The 19,483-nt window shown below is 42.4% G+C and overlaps 1 protein-coding gene across 3 annotated transcripts in view; it reads left to right on the top strand.

The window, feature by feature from the left end:
* Window positions 1-13,565, top strand: part of AGO2 (argonaute RISC catalytic component 2) — a 64,965-nt gene extending 51,400 nt beyond the window's left edge. For all 3 annotated transcript variants that reach the window (XM_056331012.1, XM_056331011.1, XM_056331013.1), the window contains one exon: window positions 227-13,565. In XM_056331012.1, coding sequence (XP_056186987.1) covers window positions 227-335 — 109 coding nt within the window. In that variant the 3' untranslated portion in view covers window positions 336-13,565. The remainder of the gene's footprint in view (window positions 1-226) is intronic.
* Window positions 13,566-19,483: the final 5,918 nt, after the last annotated feature.

Raw genomic sequence — 19,483 nt, 5'->3', positions numbered from 1 at the left:
CTGAATTATATTGTGGGAAAAAAGCAGAAGATGCTCCCGTAAGCTTCTGCGCTATTTTTCTGTTTCAGAATTTCGGTGGTGTTTTAAGGGTAACAAACTTTTTGACTGTTCTGTTCAGAAGAAATGAATGATGTGAAAACGTGCGAGGAGAGGCAGATTTAAATAGGGTTTCTCTCCCCCCGACCCTCTTTTTTTGTTTTTGCCCCCCACCTCCCTTCTCTTTCAGTGCTGAAGGAAGCCACACTTCCGGTCAGAGTAATGGCAGAGATCATCAAGCACTTGCTAAAGCAGTTCAAGTTCATCAGGACACGTTGCGCACTATGTACTTTGCTTGACATGTTTTAATGTTTAGCAACTCAGTACAGTACAGAGTTGGATTCACGTGAGACCAGCTGCACTTAGACCAACAGTTGCCCAAGCTACAGTGACAGCCAGCAATGAGTGATGCATCTTAAATTTTTTTCTTTCCCATTTGCAAGAAAGCCTTCCGTCCAGAATTTCAGACTTGATTATGAACTACATTCTTGTACCAAACCCCACTATTGTTGGAAATGTGGTTTGCCAAAAACCTCTAAGCTGCTTGGTATAAAACAGACCCAGATTTTGTAATTAAGTCAAGAGCTGTGATCTCAGGGCTTATGGGGAAAAAAAACCCCAACAACCCAACCCACAAAACTCCTCATTCAGTTTGCTATTCATTGAAATGCTTTTAATAATTTGGAAAAGGTCTAATTCATACTGAGGTTTGATGGGCTAAAATGCTGTGAATTAGCTTTTACTACAAAGGAAAGCAAAGCATTTTTTGACTATTTATGAAGTCTTGATTATTCTAGATGCATTTACGAAATTTTATTTTCAAAAAAAGAGTAACAAAATTCTGGTTTTCAACTGTCTTATAAAGATTATTCTCTGTGTGTCTAAGGGCAAATGTATTTTCTGAAGCTTGTTCTTGAATGTTTTTTATTGTGCTGCATTTGAAAACGTTTTTCATAGACTAAAGAATTTTAAAAAAGAATCGACTTGTACCTAAGCTTTTAATAGGTCCAGTTAGATTGGCAAAGGAAGATGTGCCATTTAAAAAAAAAAAAACAAATTTGTAAAGAATTTTTTTTAAATCATACTGACAGCTAACTTTAGAATTTGTCATACAGGACTGTGACATTTACTTTCCAAAGTCTCTAAAGAATACGGGTCTGTGGTGATAAATACAGTACAATCCTTTTTCACTGTTTGAGTTAATGTAAATTTTATATATGTTTCACAGTATTAATGTGATAGACTAGATGCTATTATTTATTTTTATTTACTAAGGAGTGCTCGCTCATTATACGTCTGTTAACATATCAAAAATGCTTTGGATTTAGAAATTAAAACCTTATCGTGGGGACATTACTACTCAAATGCAAAAATATGCAATTGACTTTGAGAGTTCAGAGATACATACAGTGTATATTGTGTAGCTTGTGATTTGTAGAAAGGCTTTTTAAGCATGCACGCAACATGGCAGGTTCTTCCTGTGCAGTTCACAGACGCACACAAGACCAACATTCTACATTCCTTCAAGCACAAAACAATTGTATTTTATTTATATGTTGAATATTGGTATAGCGGGAGCTCTAATAGAGGAGAGTGGCTCACTGTTTGTAATTTAGACAAAAGTCAGAGAATCTATGCAGTAAAGATAAATCTTAGGAAACTGAAGTTTACTTATGAAGAGAGGTGAAACTTTCTTCATTATGCATAAGGTAAATAGTAAATGTGAGAGTTTTGCCGTTCTCTTAGGAGAAGCATTAATTAAAGCTGATAATTAATAGACAAACGCTTCTGTTAGTTTGCACACTGGATTCATAAAAAAACCCCATAATACATATGTAAACCATTGCACTAATTATGATGCCACAAGCAGGTTTAGAAGAAAATGGGAAAAGCCCAGGAAACTGGTTTATGCTGGCTTGATGTTGTTTATTTTTTCATCAGATAACTGAAATAACATGCTAAGAGGCAGGTTTTAAAAATTTCGTTCTCTTCCACTGATTCATTTGGCTTCGTCCTTTCTCTTTTTCTCTTAGCAGATGCGCGGTCACTGTTCTGCATAATTTACCTCTAGCCACTGAGACGGGCAAGTAGCTTTAACCAATACGGAGGTCTGTGCCATATAGCAGATAGACTATAACTGGTTGCTGTGGAATAAGCTAGAAAACGCCCAACTTTTGCTGCAGAAAGAGTTTTAGGTACATAACTCTGTGCAAGTTCAGATCTTCACCTTGTAGCAGCATGTTGGTTGTCGGTGGTGTTTAGGCGAAGTAACAATGTAAAACCTATTAATAGATTAATTGTATTTGTATTATATTAATTTGGTGATGAGGCTGCTGGGTTAGATTTTATTCTTGATCACAGTTATGTAAATCCACTTTTTAAATTACGCTGGTATAACAGAAAGTAAATTCCAGGTCGCGTTGTCTGTCTTCCTGTGTTCCAGCCAGGTTGTGCATACCTCCCTTGCAGTACTGCTAAACTGCGAACCCTTTCCACAGTGGGTGTGTTGCACTTCTCAGTGCGTTTGCTTGAAAGGGTTCATATTGCAGTGAAAATTTTAATTTGGCAGAGTTTTATATAAGAATTATTTTTTTATATGAATTATTCTTAACAAATTCAAAGATCAACCATTTTAAGATGCCATTTTAGTTTATTTGCTGTTCGTTATGCAGAGACCTCTTGGATGTGAAATTCATCCTCCTCTTTCCTCTCTGTGCAGATCGGGAATAAATGACTTAGGTGGTCAGATGAGGCGAGGGGGGTAGAATCTGTCTTGACCTCAAATCTTATTTCAGAAGCAAACGGTGGGACTTTGCTGTGTCCTATTTAGGATGTATTTTGGGGGTTGGAGTAGTTGTTGCAGCTCCTTTTTGTGAGAAAAGGAGTATTAGGTGGACCCTTAATCTGAGAGTAGCTGTTGTTTGTGTATCCTCTTGGAATAAACAGAAATTTTGTGTAGCTTTCCTTCCCTGAGCATGAAGAACTTGGGATGGTTATATTCATTTCAGGCTAGGGACGTTTTTACCTTTTACAGATCTTTTTAAGCCTTCTAATACAGCTAATTCTTGATGGCTTGATTTCTCCTTCTGTTCCCATCCCCTCCCACCCTCCCGTGAGTGGTGAATTGGTGAATAATTTGAAGTTTATTTCTAAAAAACCCTGTTGACCAATTATATACTTTGAAAAGTACAGTGTGCTGTAAGTCCAGCAGCTATCTTTCTGGGAATATTTTAATAAAAACTATTCAAAAATGTCTCCTGTCCAAAAAAAGCCACCACGAACGCCTAAACCTCTGCTTTTGGGTTTTTTCCTCCCTTACCTCCCACACGTCTGGTAAGAACAACATCTCAGGTAAACACAAAGCTCACGGTGACTGTATCTCGCACACATTCCTGCTGTTGAAGTCACAGTTGAGGCAGACAGTTATAACCACTAAGTCACTATGCAGCTCAGGTCAGCAGTAACCAAATGTCCATTACCCTCTGGCAGCTGGGGTTGGGTTTCTTTCCTCCTTCAGCCTGCGCAAAGGAGTTTCGTGACTCCCATTGTGAAAGAGTGCTGGGCTGGACCTCATCCCTTGCCTTCCTCTTCCTCTCCATTACGTTCCTGGCAATGACCTTTTGCTTGAATTCGGCCATCAGTGCAGGTGGTCCTGGTGCTCAGCAGTCTGAAAACTGAGTAACTGCACCCCAGTGACAAAAATCTCTCATTCCTGTTGCAGGCAGGAGCAGTGTGATGGACAGACTGACCGCTGCCAGTACTGCAGTATTTCTTTTGTTTTCAAGAAGTGTGCGTAAGACATGAACAGATATTAATGAATCGCTGGCTATAGATTAGTTTTTTCTGAGGTTTTTTTTTAATGGAAATGGTAACGCTGTTGAAACAAAAATACTCAAAGTTCAGGGAGGCTCAGACTTGGCTGGGCAGGTCCCCACGCAGTCTCGGCTTGCTGGACCTGCTTTGGGCAAGGGGCCGGACCAGAGATCTCCAGAGAGCTGTTCCAAAACATGATTCTGGGGCAACCCCCCCAAAACCAGCAGCAGCAGCACTAAGTGTGCAATGCTTCTATTGGGAAGTGGAAAATAGTATCAAGAAACATAAAATACTTGTTGTCTTTTCTTAAAATAATGCAATAATTAGGTTTGCTTGGTTTTGGAAATTTATGCTGAATAGAACAGTGTGTCTGCTCCACCTCTTCTAGCACCTAGGAAACAGCTGATCCTGTTAGGAGGATCATTAGGAGGAAATGTCCTGTTGTGAAATGTTGGATGTAGGTGGATTTGTTTCTGCCTTTATATGAGTTTGGCATTCAAGATAGCCCTATGCAATCTCAACACTTTAGTTTGTATATATGCACCGATGTATGGAGCGAGATGGCTTGTTTCTGTTGGAACTCCTCAGTTTGGCTTGGTTTGGTTTAGAATATATCGGCAACCGTATCGAGTTTGCTGAATTACAGTCAATGATCTTACATGTTACAGAAGCTTTGGCACATTCATTTCTTCGTTTCTAGATTTGTCAGGGTTTGGGTGAGTTTGTTGTTTACTGCGGTTGTTAGGGAAAAGTGTTGTGTCTTAATCTGCTGGAGCCAGTGTGGAAGATTTACAGTAAACTTATGTTTAAAACAAGAAATCCATAATAAATACTTTTGATCTTCATCCAGGCCCCCAGGCAATGTTCCCTCGTTGTGAAAGTTTAGTCTTAATTCTGTCTCCGACAGAGGCTTGCAGGAGTTACTGATGATTTTTAAGATGTCTTGTTTGCATGTTAGTGGATCATTTTTATAACTAAGATGAGATAATATTTCCACAAGGATTTTAAATTTAAACTGTTGAAGGGTAGGTGTGGGGGTTTAGGGGTTTGCGTGCTCGGGTTACTTTCTGGAAAGATTGACATTTCTAATAGAGTTGTTTCGGAAGCTTTTATCTGCAAGTCATATGTGTACATGCACCATCGATGAGATACAAGATTGTGATCCGGGGGGCTTTGCGCATTGCTGCCAATGCTGTTCGCTTTACTGCAGCGGCAGACTCCTCAAATACAGTGGTCACGTGCATCCTGCCTGGAGAAACTCCAGTCTTTCTCAAGCCAGTGAATCTCCAAAATACAGCTAACACCGCCCCAGCCAAATGTAGTGGGTCGTTATAGGGTTGTTTTAGTGTGCGTGCAAAATGTTTGGTTTTGAGGAAGAATATTCATTATCTGAAGTGCAAACAGGTTGGTTCTGCAGGTCATGTTTACTCAAGACTACAAGTACTAGAAATGTGGAGCTGAGACCTTGGGAGGTGTAGATGGACATACTTGCCTCTTGACGTAATCCAGTAAGCATCTCTGGTGGCATAACCAACCCATAAAGGACATTTTTTTTTTTTTTTTTTTTTTTGAAGAAACCTTACACATGAAAGAAAAGAATGTAAAAAAGTTCTCAGTATTTTTCACACTCAATACCAGTGTAATAAAAACACTTTTTTTCCTTTTTTTTTAATACTGTTTTCCTCCAGTAGCATCTCTCCTTGTGTATTTGTCCTGGTGGTGTGGCTTTTTCAATTTCTAATGCAGGGAAGTACGTTTGTTGTTTTTTTTTACTTTTATATTACATTTGGTAGTATGATTCTTGATGCATACATGCAGTCTTTTCTAAGGAAAACTTCAAGTAGAAGGTAATTGCACTGATTATTTTTTTTTAACTCCCTTTTTACTGTAAGACTTCTTTTTTGCATCTGCTGTTGCTATTTGAGAATACTGTAAATAGTGCTGTGTATAGCAAATACTGAAACGCTGTGGACACCATTCCTTGTTGTTCTTGTATTTTCTTTGGAAATCTGCCATATTTTACAGTATTGAGATAGGAGCTTTGGGTTTAAGCGTTATACTTTTCTGTTTGCGTTATGGTATGAATCCAAGGGCAGAGTTGCTTTATTACAGTAGAAATATTTAGGGTTTGTCTGAATTTAAAAAAATATTTCTTCCTTCTCTCCTCTATGCTCATTTTTCCCACACCATAAAGATACAAAGACAGTTTTTAAGCTGCCAATGTGCTTGTTGTCTGTGCAATGTTCAAATGCCAGTCTTTGATACCACTTTTAGACGGCTGATAGCATTAACGTAATATCCAGACTATCAACTCTAGCTGTCACGCATTTTCCTTGCTTCTTCCAGTATCTGATTCTTGTGTCATATATGAAGAAGAACTGGTCGGTGTGGCACAACTCGTGGAATAGTAGGGATTTGGGATCCAAGTTACAATGTCTTGCTCTCTGTCTCTCCATGGGTGTGGGACTCTCAAGTGCAGTAGATGTTTTAGTGCTCTGAACTAAGGAATAGTGTTGCCTCTCGGATTGCCCACATGAGGAAACCATCGATCTCCTCTCCATCAGTAATTGCCTTTTGCTTCTGTAACTCTTAGGGACAGGAGACCCCCAAACTCCAGCCCCATCTAGCATTAGGATGTGAAACAGCCACGTTTTGCCTCCTCTTTTCGAGGGTTGATGACTGGAAAGATGCATTCCTCTGAGATGGTCTTAATCTGAAGGCTACGAGGGTTGGTTTTCTGTGTGCTTGGTGTGGCGCGTAGTCCATTTTTTCTCTCATTTCATGTGTTTCACTTCCTTTTTCTGTGTTGTTTCTTTGCCTACAGTGTTAATATGAATGTAATGGCTTGGCCAAATCTCTACAAAATGTGGTTTTGTAATGCTTTTTAGTTAGCAAGCAGATGCAGTTAAAGGCTACCTCCTGTATCCTCTGCAGATGACTTTAATTTTTAAAGTGAACCTACTACTAAGCAGCCAAAATGCTCCCAAACAAACTGTATTTTTACTGTGGTGTTTTCTTGCTGGAGAACTAGCAGTGCCATACTGTGATCTTGGGTAGCTGCTTGTCGCTCCTTCTGTCTTCCTGAGGCGTAGCCGTGGCTTGTGTTGATGCATGGTATTAAGAAGGTATCGGAAGCGGCAAGGCAGGTCGCACAGCGGGCACGTTGGCTGTTGCGCAGGGTTGCTTGAGAGCAGTGACTCTACCTGTCCCTTCACTTGCTGAGTTTCTATACTGTTGTTTCCAAGTGAAAAAGGTTTTCGTACTTTAGGCATTGGTCGAAAAAGGTCATGCTTTCACCGAAAATGACATGAAGGTGCTTGAAATGTATTTTGAATCCGAGGCAAAAATTGTGTATTTGAATATTTTTTTAACGTATTTTTTTAGAGAAGTTGACTTGAGACTAACAGTAAAAATACTATATTCCCTGCTCAGATCACGATAAACTTTTAAATGGGGGGGGGGGGGAACCCAAAACAAAACAAAACACCAAAAACCAACCCCAAACTTGAGTATATTCATATTGTGAATATTTAGTGTCAGTTATGTGCAAAGCCTTGGCTGTAACTCAACCTTGAAATAAGCACACGGGGACTAAAGGTGCTTTAAATAACCTGAAGTGAAACTGTAGAAAACTGTGTTAACAGATCATACTTTGTTTACAATGAATCCAAACAAGCTTCCTCATTTTATAATTAACCACTCTGCTGACAGAAATACTACCCGTTTAAGCACAAGGCGCTGGTGTGCTTTCATAGCATTGTTAGGGGGGGGGGGGGTATTGAAAAGTAACTGGGCTTTATGCTACAGATGTTGGCATCTCCAAAGCAGGTTTGCTGGGATGATACGCTCCCTGCAATTTCATCATCTTAATCTTGGAGTGTAGACACTAATGGAGCCTGTTGATGGCAGGGAGGATGGCTGAAGTTCTGACTTTCTGGAAACCAATTCTTATGGAGCAATGGTGAGTGACTGAATAAATAAGCTCACTAATAAATGAATGGGGCAGAATCCTGAGAATTTTCTTCAGTTCTCAGTTATAATTTTAACAAAGCTCCCCACAGAAGTGTGAAGTACAGGGTTTTGCTCTTGGGGAAATGGCTGCTTTTCAGGAAATATTTCACTACATCTTACTACAGCTCCGTAGACACTATTGATGTTGCGGCCTGGAAGGGGTCTCACTGCGCAGGTGTGCTGAACGCACTTTTCCATGAGCGTATCCTTGTGAGGCGCCAAGAGGAATGTCGTGTGCTTTCTAGACTAAGTCTGCAAACCCAAATGAGCGTTGGGAGGGAGCAAGGAGAGAGCCCTGTGCCAGATGCTTGTCATGCCTGCCTAGAAGAGAAGTGCCATCTGTGCTACGCCAGCTACCCCGTCCCTTGTGGAGATAAGGGTGTGAGGGGAGATGTTTCCTTGCAAAACTACTAATTAAGCACGTGTTAAGGTGACAGTTAAATACCACTTTCTTGGGTTTTCTTCTGGCTTCCCTTTGACGGGCCCCGAGTGCAGAACCCCAGCCCACACATGTCCACTGGCCCCTTCCCCAGGAGGGGAGTATTGGTAGGCAGTTCCCTCAAGAGTTCTGCTTTCAGCCCTCCGCGTCAGAGGGGTTTGGACTTGGTTGGAGCAAGGACAGGGGTGTTCGCTGAATTTGGAGGTGCGAGAGGTTGGCGAGAGCTGGTCAAGGGAGTTCTGCAGGTGGCAGCGGTAAGGGAGTGGACCCACAGCACAAGATGAAGGCTGGCTCCTGCCATCTAAATATCCTCAAAAGAGTAACTGCTTTGAATTGGTCCATGCGTGGCCCCAACAGATGAATCTTAAAACTCCCTGTGGCTACTCTTCAACCAGCCAGCCAGCCTACCTGTGTTGATTTAAGGAGCCTAGTATTTGCATTACAAATCCATATTAAAGGGCCTATTAATTTCGACGTGGTTTTGACGAGTGCACAGATTTTAGGTTCACCACCACCGCCTTTTGGACGTGCTGTTGTATCAGACTGCTTTAGTTTTGTTACTCCCCCACCCTTCCACCTTTAAGCACAACTGAAATACCTGCTGGAATAACTACTATGTAATCATCAGCAGGGGTTAAAGATATAAACTAACCTGGGAGCAACCCTAGGAATTCTCCCTGAAATAAAATTTTATGACTTTACCGGCCTTTTATAGTTTTTTCAGTGTGCTTGGCAAGTGTGAATTGTAAAAAGGTCAGCAAGCAAGCTTGGAAGTTGCTAATCCCTTGGCTGGTGCTCTCTGTATTTGCTTTGTTAGGTTAGATTTCCTGTGAAGGAAAAAAAATAATATATTTAATGTGGATTCTATTCTGTGTTTTAACAGCTTTTCCTGTTTTTAAATCCACGAATAGAAGAAACTTCACTCGTGCCAGTATATGTAAGACTGTACGCTTTTGCCTGCCGTGTACTTAACTCAAAGCAGATCTGGTCTGTGCTGTACGGCACTCCAAAATCTCAGTTACTTGATCTTGTGCTGTGGGTAGGATCAAACCTATCATGTATCAACAGAACGTACAAACAGGTTTGTTTCTAGATTTCACCAAAGTTAATTCTGCATCAGCTGTGACAAGCTCAGATCCTATTGTTTCTGTGCTGTAGAAGAATAAGGTAGATTGACCCTAATTTTGTTGTTCCTGGTGTGTTTTCTCATGGAGCTTAGCAAGACTGAGCCCTTAAGTTGCTCATCTCATTTACAAGTGACAACTTTGTAATTTTATTTTGAAGTAAATAACATGTCTCTTAATTGCCTGACCGACTTGAATCTTTAACTGATCTTCATTTGTCTGTCAAAGTTGAACCCCCAGAATGTTTCCCACCAAGAGATTGTTGTGTTTTTCCAATTCTTTATTACCTGGGCTATGGGCAGTAGAAATAATTTGAGTACATGGGCAGGGAAGTGTTAGATGTGATATACTTTTCTTTAACTAAGTTTACTTAAGGACTAACCAGTCGACCAAAAGCAAGGCATTGTTTCGGGGGGGGGGGGGGGGAAGAAAGAAAAGGAGAAAAAACCCAACAAAACCAGAAATGAACAAACCTAAACCAAGCAAACAAAAGGAATAAGTTTCAGAATTATGTATCTTGGAAAATCAAATTAGGTGCAATGAGGACATATATCTGGCAAGTTATGTGCTATCCTGGAGAGTGTAACCACTTGTTTTCTATAATTTGATAAAATTTAGTAGAGATTTTTTTATATATATATATATATGTGTGTGTGTGTGTATATCCATATGTGCCTATGTGTATACGCACACATACATTAGTGAAAGGAAAGCGGGACTGTTTATAAAAGATACAAAGACGGTATTTTGCTGGAAAGAATAAGCACAATTTCACTGGCTTCCACAGTACTTCATTAGTTTGTACAATCACAGAAACCGCAACGTTTAGGGCAGTTTGTAAGTAAAGATCCAGTCCCGGATTTCTGTGCAGCAAAGTGGTTAACTTGATCTCGGGAGGGTGAGATGGAAAACAGAATGTATTGATTAAATCCATATTGTTTTTCCTTTAATTTTGGTACACTGCAGATTTAACTGACAGCTGTTAAGATTTTAATCTTTTGTGTAATAGTTTTCCATTTTTTCTTATTTTTTATAAAATAACTGAAAAAGAGCCAAAAATTAGAAATTTGATATTGTAAACGTTCCCTTGAATCAAAAGGTTTTTATGACCATTTAAAGTTTGCTATTTTTTTTGAAAGAAAAACAAAAAGATGACGTTAAGGGCCTCATTTCAAGTGGTACTAAAAGTATGTTGAGTAGTTTGTATGTGTGTTGCATCTGTATTAAAATGTCTTGTGCTTGCAGTATATAAATGATGTAGTGCTGTTTGGGTAAGAGTAGCACTTGTAACGCAAAAAGCAGACGCAGAAATACCCGTGACTGACATTTAAATGCATCAGCGGCATTGTAGAATTTACCACATAGATTGTAAGCGTTGCTTCATGTTACTCGAACCATGAGGTTTCACGTAGGTGTGTGTATTTAAATACATTGTATGTATCTTGCTAAAGTAGTTTTAACACTTGCATGATGCTGTGTGGCAATGCCACTTTAAATTAAGCCTTAACAAACTGACCAATTTGTCTGATTTTTCTCAGAGTATGCAAAAATACTGTTTAATGAGAGTAGGATGTTCCTATAAAGCTAAACCAGTAGGAAAGACAGTCTTCTCACCTGAGAAATAAAGGGAAAGCTGGTCGATCTGTATATACTGTGACTGACCTCTTTAGGCACTGGCTGTCACCGTTGCTCTGCAGAAACTGGGCTCTCGGGCATTCCTCTGGCAGCTTACCGAAAACAGGCTTTCTCAAATCTCAGCTTTATTTTGTTGTTGATGTTGTTGAACATGTTCTCCTCCCTCCCCCTGCTAGGAAATCTCTGCCTGAAGGAGGATTGTGATTTAACACTTAAATTTACATCCAAAAAAGCTGTTCTTGAGTTCTCTGCTTGCTTCAGATAGTGCCATCGTTTCCACTCTTATGACTGAATATAATCCTTAAAACATTTTAAATAGAGGCAAATAAAATGTTGGGGACCCAGCTTTCTTTTTTTTTTTTTTTTTTTTTTTTTCCCGATTTGGATCTACCTCATTTAAACAGTTGGGTGCTATTTATTCAAATTGTCGATGAGATTGGCAGAAGCGACCAAACTGCGTGTGATGACTGACCTCTTCAGAGGCAGCATTCTGCAAACCAAAACCTCGGGGTTTATTGTTCAGAGACGACAATATTGTATTTGAGTTTTAGTCTTTGTGCCTTTGTGTTTTTTCCCAGTGCATCACAATCAAAAGTCGTATTCTTAATTAAAAACAGCAAATGAATTTTAACCACAAAGTAGGAAAAAAAAAAGGCCATAAAACATAGTTTTAGAAAATTTTAAAATGTTTCTCAGTGTATCAAGTCATAAAATGTACAGTATCATAGCAGACCTAGGCAAAGATAAATACCCAGTAAAGAATTATTTGAAATGCAAAATCCCAACCCTAGATACATACATCTCGGTGTGTATCTATATATGCATATAATACACGCATACAGTACACAATTGTGTGTGTGTGTGTGCATGTATATATATAAAATGAAGGGATACACATGTAAGGGTAAGGGAATAAACTGTCATTGACTTTTCCACAATTTTGTATGTAACAGTTTACAACTATGTGTAAGTTTTTCTACTATGTGAACCTTTTTTACTTAAAAATAATTCCTTTTTTGGAAGATTTTAAGTTGTGATATGCTATCATTTTTTGAAGTTTAAAAAAAAATAATGACTTTTTACCAGTACCTAATACAAAGGGGGAGTCTTTTTTCTGTAAAATTATATTTAGTGTAAAGAAAAAAAAAATCTATAAATGGAATTTTAAAAGTGCTGACATTCCATCGTGACAGGACTTCAAAGATGTTTCCTAAGGCTTTCTGCTGCAGAGAGACCCGAACAAAAGGAAAATGCCTCTGTTAAATGTTTTTATAAAACTGCTCCATCAGGTCTATACTTAAGCTATATTTTCTAAAGCCTAATCATCCTTTAATATGCTGCATATAAATTATCAGCATGGTTGCACTTTCTCAATAATAATGTATGCCCTGCAATTGGCTCATGATAAGGACTTTAGTTTTTTAACAAAATGAATAGTACTTTGGGCAGAAGGTAATATTTATACAGGTACCTCAAGAAAAAAAAAAAAGCCTGAATATGCTGCATTTTGTTCCTTTAACATTTTTCATGTAGCATTTGTTTGCTTTTATTTTTTTTTTTATTAGATTACTAGCTACCTGTTTTGCTTTGGGGGGACCCTGGTAGCATTTTAGACCATTGTTTTCTGTTGATCTCGTAGAATGTAGTATCCTCCCTTGGTTTCATGCAGTAGTTCAGGATGGGATTTGCCCTGCATTGTGTACGTGAGGGGGAGGGGGACCGTGAGGAAATACGCTTTATGTAGACGTCAGGAAAAGGATACTATATTTCTAAAACAGACAATACATGTTCCTAATTAAGTTTTGGTTTGGTGGGTTTTTTGGCTTGTACCGCTTTCTTGACTTTTTTTCTCAAATATGAGTGTGGAGAGGGGGAGCTTATTAACGGAGGAAAACCAAACTGACCAAATTTGCCCTGTCGGTCGATGTTTTGGGGGTGATGGAGAAGCGGTGGGACATGGGCTCGGCCACGCTGTGTGCCAAATTGCCCAAATGCTGGCTTTGGTAAGAGTTGTGTCCCATGTCGGAGCAGGATCCATCCTGCTCTGGCCGCTTGCTAGTGTGGGTGCGTTGTCTACTTCTTCATTTCCGAGTCAGTAAAAATCTAAAAATGTGCAGAGATGGGGAGTTTCTTTGTTGAGAACCGTTGAAGGAAGCTTCAAAGGCTGTGAAATTGAGCATTTATTGTCATGTTTTTAAGCTTAGGTGGGTCCTTTTCCAAGTTTGTTTTACAGCTTGCAAGGTAAAATAGTTTGCACTACTTTTGCAATAAACTCATGAAAAACCTAACAGTTTCTGTTTTGGTTTCTTACTGTATATATACAACTAATACTAAAGATTTAGCATAGTGGTTTTCACCTCAAAACATAAGTCTTCTAACAAGCTCAGAATGCTGTAATTCCTGACAAAATAATGATGTGAATGATATTTTATAAAGTTATTTTGTATGGTGTCAATTTTGTTTTGCCTCATAGTATGTCAAGAAAATAAAATTCCTCATCTTTACAAGCTTTTGTTTGATGTCTTTTTATTGAATTTGGCCATTTTCTGCAGTTACTTGTGCACTGTGAGACTGGTTGGGTTTTTTCCCTGTGAGCACACAAGGGGATGTATTTATAGCCTTAACATTTTTCCATAGTGAGTATAGAGAATCATAGATGCATAGAATTATTTAGGTTGGAAAAGGCCTTTGAGATCAAGTCCAACTGTTAACCCAGCACTGCCAAGTCCACCACTGAACCATGTCCCTAAGCACCACATCTACACATCTTTTCAGTACCTCCAGGGACGGTGACTCAACCACTTCCCTGGGCAGCCTGTTCCAGCGCTTGACAACCCTTTCAGGGAAGACATTTTTCCTAATATCCAATCTGAACCTCCCCTGAGGCAGCTTGAGGCTGTTTCATCCTGTTCCGTTGCTCATTAATTGGGAGAAGAGACTGACCCCAACCCGCCTGCAACCTCCTTTCAGGCAGCTGTGGAGAGTGATAAGGTCTCTCTCCCCTGAGCCTCCTCTTCTCCAGGCTGAAGAACCCCATTTCCCTCAGCCACTTCTCGTAAGAATCATGCTCTGGGCTTCTCACCAGCTTCATTGCCCTGTTCTGGACATGCTCTAGCACCTCCAAGTCTGTCTTCTAGAGCAGAAGAGCGATGAGATGACATCTCGTGAGCGAGGAGCTGTGGAATGCCGCTAAACAGAGCAATCCCAGGACACAGGTAGGAAGTCCCTGTGTACCATGCAAATAGCAGTTACACTGCTGCGTTGGTGCTGTGTTTTTCTCACTGCTGGAGCTCAGAATCAAATCTAAAATGATTGATCACTTGGTCTGTAGGTCAGGAATAGTTATTAAAGGTCCTGGTGACAGATTAGAGACGGTACTTTAGCTATATATTCTATACCAAATTCTGCTCTGTCAAACTGTAATCCAATTTTAAATGTGCTGGTCTGGCGGGGTTATTTGTGACAGAAAAGATCTCTCTTGCCTGAAAGCCAAAAAGTTCTAGTCTTTGGCAAAAGACTAGAACTTTAGGTGCATTTCAGGTGTTTTGGTGGGCACTCACCTGCTCTGTGCCCAGATTTCCAGAGGCTGTATGTGCCGCTGCAAGTTATAATCCTGAAATTATTTATGGAAGGGTCAGCATTTTGGAAATCACTTGCCTGAAGTCCCACATTTTGTTGCTTTCTGAGTGAATACCTGCAGGGCTCAATTTTTAGGTGGTAAACGCCAAGCGCTTACTTCTCTATAAAGCGTCGGGTACAAGGGGGCGGTATCAAAAAACACTGCAAGCATGTGGAGGAGCTGATGTTGAGAGCCCAACCCTGCAAATGCAGATCAGCTTTACTCAGTAATATGAAATAACATCTCAGCCATCTCTTCCATTTCAGGCAGAACTTTTTTTTTTTTTTTTTTCCCCTTGGTTTTGAAGTATATTTTGAATTGGATGTGGTTTTGCTCTGTGTCAAGCTCTCGGGGAAAACAAATGCCACTTACTCATTTTGATGGCAACAAGCTTTGGCAGATGCAAGGCCTTGGAGATGGCTGTGGCAAATTGTGGCAGCTCTGAAGTCCTCACAGAGGATTCTGGCTGAATGAATCCAGAAGGGTGTTCAAGTCCTCGTGGCCTCACTAATTGACAGAATATGTTCATCATCCCACAGGAACTTCTAAGAAGGATGAAATGTGGTAATTTATACTTAGTAACCACAGTTCCTTTGCCATTTTTGCAGGCTTAGGAAGCTTCATCTCCTTTGAGAAGCCTTGACTGGGGGAGAAGGATCTCACAAGCTAGTATTTTTTTGGGGGAAAAAAAAAAAGAAATATGTATATGATAATAGATTAATGCTGGAAAGTGTCCCCGGCCTGTGTTCCACAGTCTAAAATCCCTGAACACCTTAAACAGGCTATGATACCCCTAGTAGTACCACCAGCGTCTTGCCTGGCATCTGGCTTCTCTGCAGCTCAGGAACATGCAGCAAATGCAAACTTTGTTTTTTCTTTTTTTAGTTTTCAATGTGTCCCATAAGCAAAGCTGGCTGCTTTCCACTACAGCCCCGGGTTTAGGATGCCTGTAATTCTGTCGAGATTTAGCTGTTTGTAGTGAAGTTTCCTATATAGCTATGGATAGACAGGGACTTGATCGCAGCTTTCCAGTTTCCAGCTTCCTGAAGGAAGGTTGTCTTGGGCCTCGTGGGCTTTCCTTTTCCTCCTTTGGGTGTAGAAAGAGGCTGTGTCAGCCCAGGCCTTGTTGGTCGAAGTACTCATAGTTCTGATGCATGGTCCGTAAGCAGCATGCTCCTCACCCCAAAGGTTGGGAGGAGGAAAAAGAAGTCCTTCAAAGTCAGTGGGGGCAGCTGTGGCAAAACAGAGGGATCACAGAGACTCAAGCTATGCATCATCTGCTTGAGACCTTCAACAGCAATGGAGAGCTTGGTGCTGGTGGGCAAGAAAACCTTGAGCTGTGAAGGGAGAAGTCTGAGACAATCACTCCTTTTTACTTTCTCAGTCTTTTCAGCGGTACTTCAGTGGAGGCTAGGCTATTTGGTTGCAGAGTAAGTCACAGGCTCTGTGCCTTGTTTTGTTGGAGTGCTTCTCCATGATTTTTGGACCAGCCCGCGGAAGTTCATGTTAAGTGATGCAGTTCATAGCTGGAGCTTTTAATAGCTTGTGAATGTGGCTTTTGATTTACTGCGAGAAATAAAGGTGTGCTGCAAGTGGACTGGGCTGTGTTACTTGAAGTCTTGTCCTAGAGTCCCACTGTATTGGTTAGTCTGTCTGCACATCTGTTCTCACTTGAAATGCGTTTCCACTGGTGTGTAGCCCAGTGTTCATGTGCTGGTTTAGCACTTCTGGTTGTGGAGGTTTGACCTTGGCCAGAAGTGCCCCCAGCTGCTCACTCCCCTCCTCAGCAGGCCAGGGGAAGAAAATCGGGGGAGAAAGCTCATGGGCTGAGGTGAAGACAGGGGGGTCACTTACCAGTTACTGTCGTGGGAAAAACAGGCCTGACTTGGGGAAAGTCAATGTAATTTACTGCCAAATAAATTAGAATTAGATGGTGAGAAACTAAAAGTAAGACATTAAAACACCTGCCCACCCCTTCCCCGCTCCCAGCTGCCCCCCGGGCTCCCATCCCCTGTCCCCCGGGCCGGGGCGGGTCTGGGCCGTGTGCCGGCCCGTGTGAGCCCCTCAGCCCCGCTCCTGCCTCCTGCCCCGTCTCCCTGCTCCAGCGCGGGCCCTGCCCCGGGCTGCAGCCCTTCAGGGACCCCCTGCTCCCGCCGGGGCTCTCCAGGGCCGCAGCTCCTGCAGGAAAGAGCCCCCAGCTGCGGCCTGGGGCCCTCCCCGGGCTGCAGGCTGGGGCTCTGCCCCGGCGGGGGCTCGCCAGGGCTGCAGGGGAGCCCTGCTCCGGGCCTGCGGCACCTCCTGCCCTCCTCCTGCTGCGGCCTGGGGCTGCCTCTGCTGCTGCTCCCCCCTCGGCTGCCTCCTCCTCTGCCTGGGCCGCCTGTGGCCCTTGCGGAAACCTGTTGCCCCCCTCCCCGGCGCCCCCGGCTTGGCTGAGGGGCTCAGCTGTGCCCTGCGGGGGGGCGCTGGGGCCGGCTGGGACCGGCTGGGGCCGGACCGGGGCAGCCCCGGCCTCGCCTCACACAGGCCCCCAGCCCCGCTGCCAGCGCCTGGGCGCGGGCACCCCGTACACTAGGGTTTCTTGGCACCTGTGTCAGTGTTGCTGTGGACAGGCTCTTAAGTGTGACAGGAGAGGGAAGCTGAGAGGGAACAACGCACCATCAGGGGTGTTTAGAGGGAGACCAGGACAGGTGCTGCAACAGCAGGAGTAATCAGGGTGTAACAAGTAGAAACACGGGAGTGATTCATCCTTCTGGTTTTCCTTGTGGGTGTCCTTCCTTACAGAGCAGGGCTTCTCCACCCAGCCACCTCCAGCTGGATTTTTCTTTCTCTTGCTCTCCCCCCCAAGCATGTCTTTCGCCTGCCATTCAGAAACCGCTTGTGTAAAGCAAGAACCCTACAACTCATCGGCTGCGCGTGCTCCCTCTCCCCAGGTGCACACACAACACGGCAATTTGCAGCCTGGCTACAGGGAGAAAGCTCCTGCCAGGGCCAGTGTGAGGACGTGGCTCATACCAGTTCTCTTCCCACGTAGGCTGAATCAGCTGCGCAGCCTCTGCTGGGGCTACAGGTCCAAGAGAGAAAGGAGGCATTCCCCTCTGCTGTGACACTGGCTGCAGGACAAAGGAAGCCACTTGTGACCAGGGACAGCTCTGCCAGTTGTGAACACAGCCCAGGTACATGGATAATAGGGTCGGGCACTGCACTGGCCTTTGACCAGAGCAGCAGAATTTCCCCGTTCGGTTGATTCTCATAGGACTGGCTATGATCTATCATGTCCCAGTAAAATCGTTCTGTCTTCAGTCCCAGGATACCAGTACTCCCAGATGTGCCAGCACAGGCACACGTGTACTGGATCATGGTGTTAGTTTTTGTCCTGAACACGTTGGCTGATCACGCGGAGAGACTCCCCTCCCCAGGCTCACAAGGGGGCCATAGACCAGTGGCTGAAAGCGTGCTGTGGATTATTTTTTTCTTCCTTTTTTTGGGTTATCTAAAAGCAGAGTTTCTGTGTTACCTACCAAACGTCAGTGGTAACCGTCTCTTGACAAGCTGAGAGGCTGTTGAACCAAAGTGCCAAAACTCCAGGAATGACCAGCCCCTGCCGATTATTCTTTTTTGTGGGAGATACTTGGGGCTGGTGGCTGTTTTGGCACCTTTCACCAAGTCACCATTACTGTCCCTCAAAATCTATACATAGCACCAGGACTGGCTTTGGAAAAACCCCACTTTTTCAGAGGGTTCTGCATAAAAGACAATTGGATTGGCTGCAAAGACAGAATTAGTGGTGGAAAATGCCAGGTCTAAACCTAAGCAGAACTGTAATTTCTATAAATGTGTGGACCCTAAAACTTACCAGCCCTGCCATCTACCTCAAAATACATGCACCCAGCATAACAACCTCTTCTTTGTCATGCTCATTGCATTCTTTGGTTGTGCCCTACCTGATGTAACTGCAGACTAGACATTGTTCAGCCTTAGCCATGGTACCATTGAATTAAACAACAGAGATGCCAGCTCTGGGATCAGGCTGTTCATCTGTGACTCCAACACAACTGGTGTGCTGGCTAGCGGTTTATGCTTCCCCTCCCACCCCCGACCTGATTTATCTTGCTACCCCCTACCCTGTTTCCTCTGCAGAATTACCATGTGATTTTGTGCTGGAGTACAAGTAGCTTTTTTTTTATCCCAAAAAGCTGGCAAGTACTAGACCAGCCAAGTGTTGAGCAATGCCACAACATTTACATACCCTACTGCAGGCAATCCCCTTCCCCACACAGACAGCATTCAGCCCTCAGTTTCCCACAGATTTCCATGCACTCTTAATAATAATATTTTTAAAAAAGCAAAACAACCCCTTCAACAAAAGTATAGTTCTGCATACCCACTTTGGAATTTCTCTAGGGATAAAGCATCACTGAGCTCTCATAGCAGTGTTCCTGATACAATAAGTTTTTGATTTATGGTAACTTTGGGAAATTCTTTTATAGTGCAATATCCTTTGATCTTTTACAATTATAAGAAGATTTCTTTTGTGGTTCAGTAGCTTTACTCCTCTGCCAGTCTTCGATCCTACCTGCCTAACCCCCCCTTCTTGCTTTCTTAGAACAAATCTGCAGTAGGCCAGATAACGGAGTTGCTAGAGCTTTCTGCCTTCTGTTTTAAGAGCAGTTTAGTGTGTGCCTTCAGCCTAAGAAAAGCTGTTGGTATCCTGACGAGGAGGAGAGTTGCCTGGGAACTCTATCACACCATCCAAACTAGGGTGTTGCTTAAACCATCTCCCTTCCTGACTGATTTAGGGCAAGTTGC

Source organism: Falco biarmicus, chromosome 3, assembly GCF_023638135.1.
Source record: "Falco biarmicus isolate bFalBia1 chromosome 3, bFalBia1.pri, whole genome shotgun sequence".
NCBI lineage: Eukaryota > Metazoa > Chordata > Aves > Falconiformes > Falconidae > Falco > Falco biarmicus.
This window is presented reverse-complemented; position numbering and strand designations above follow the sequence as displayed.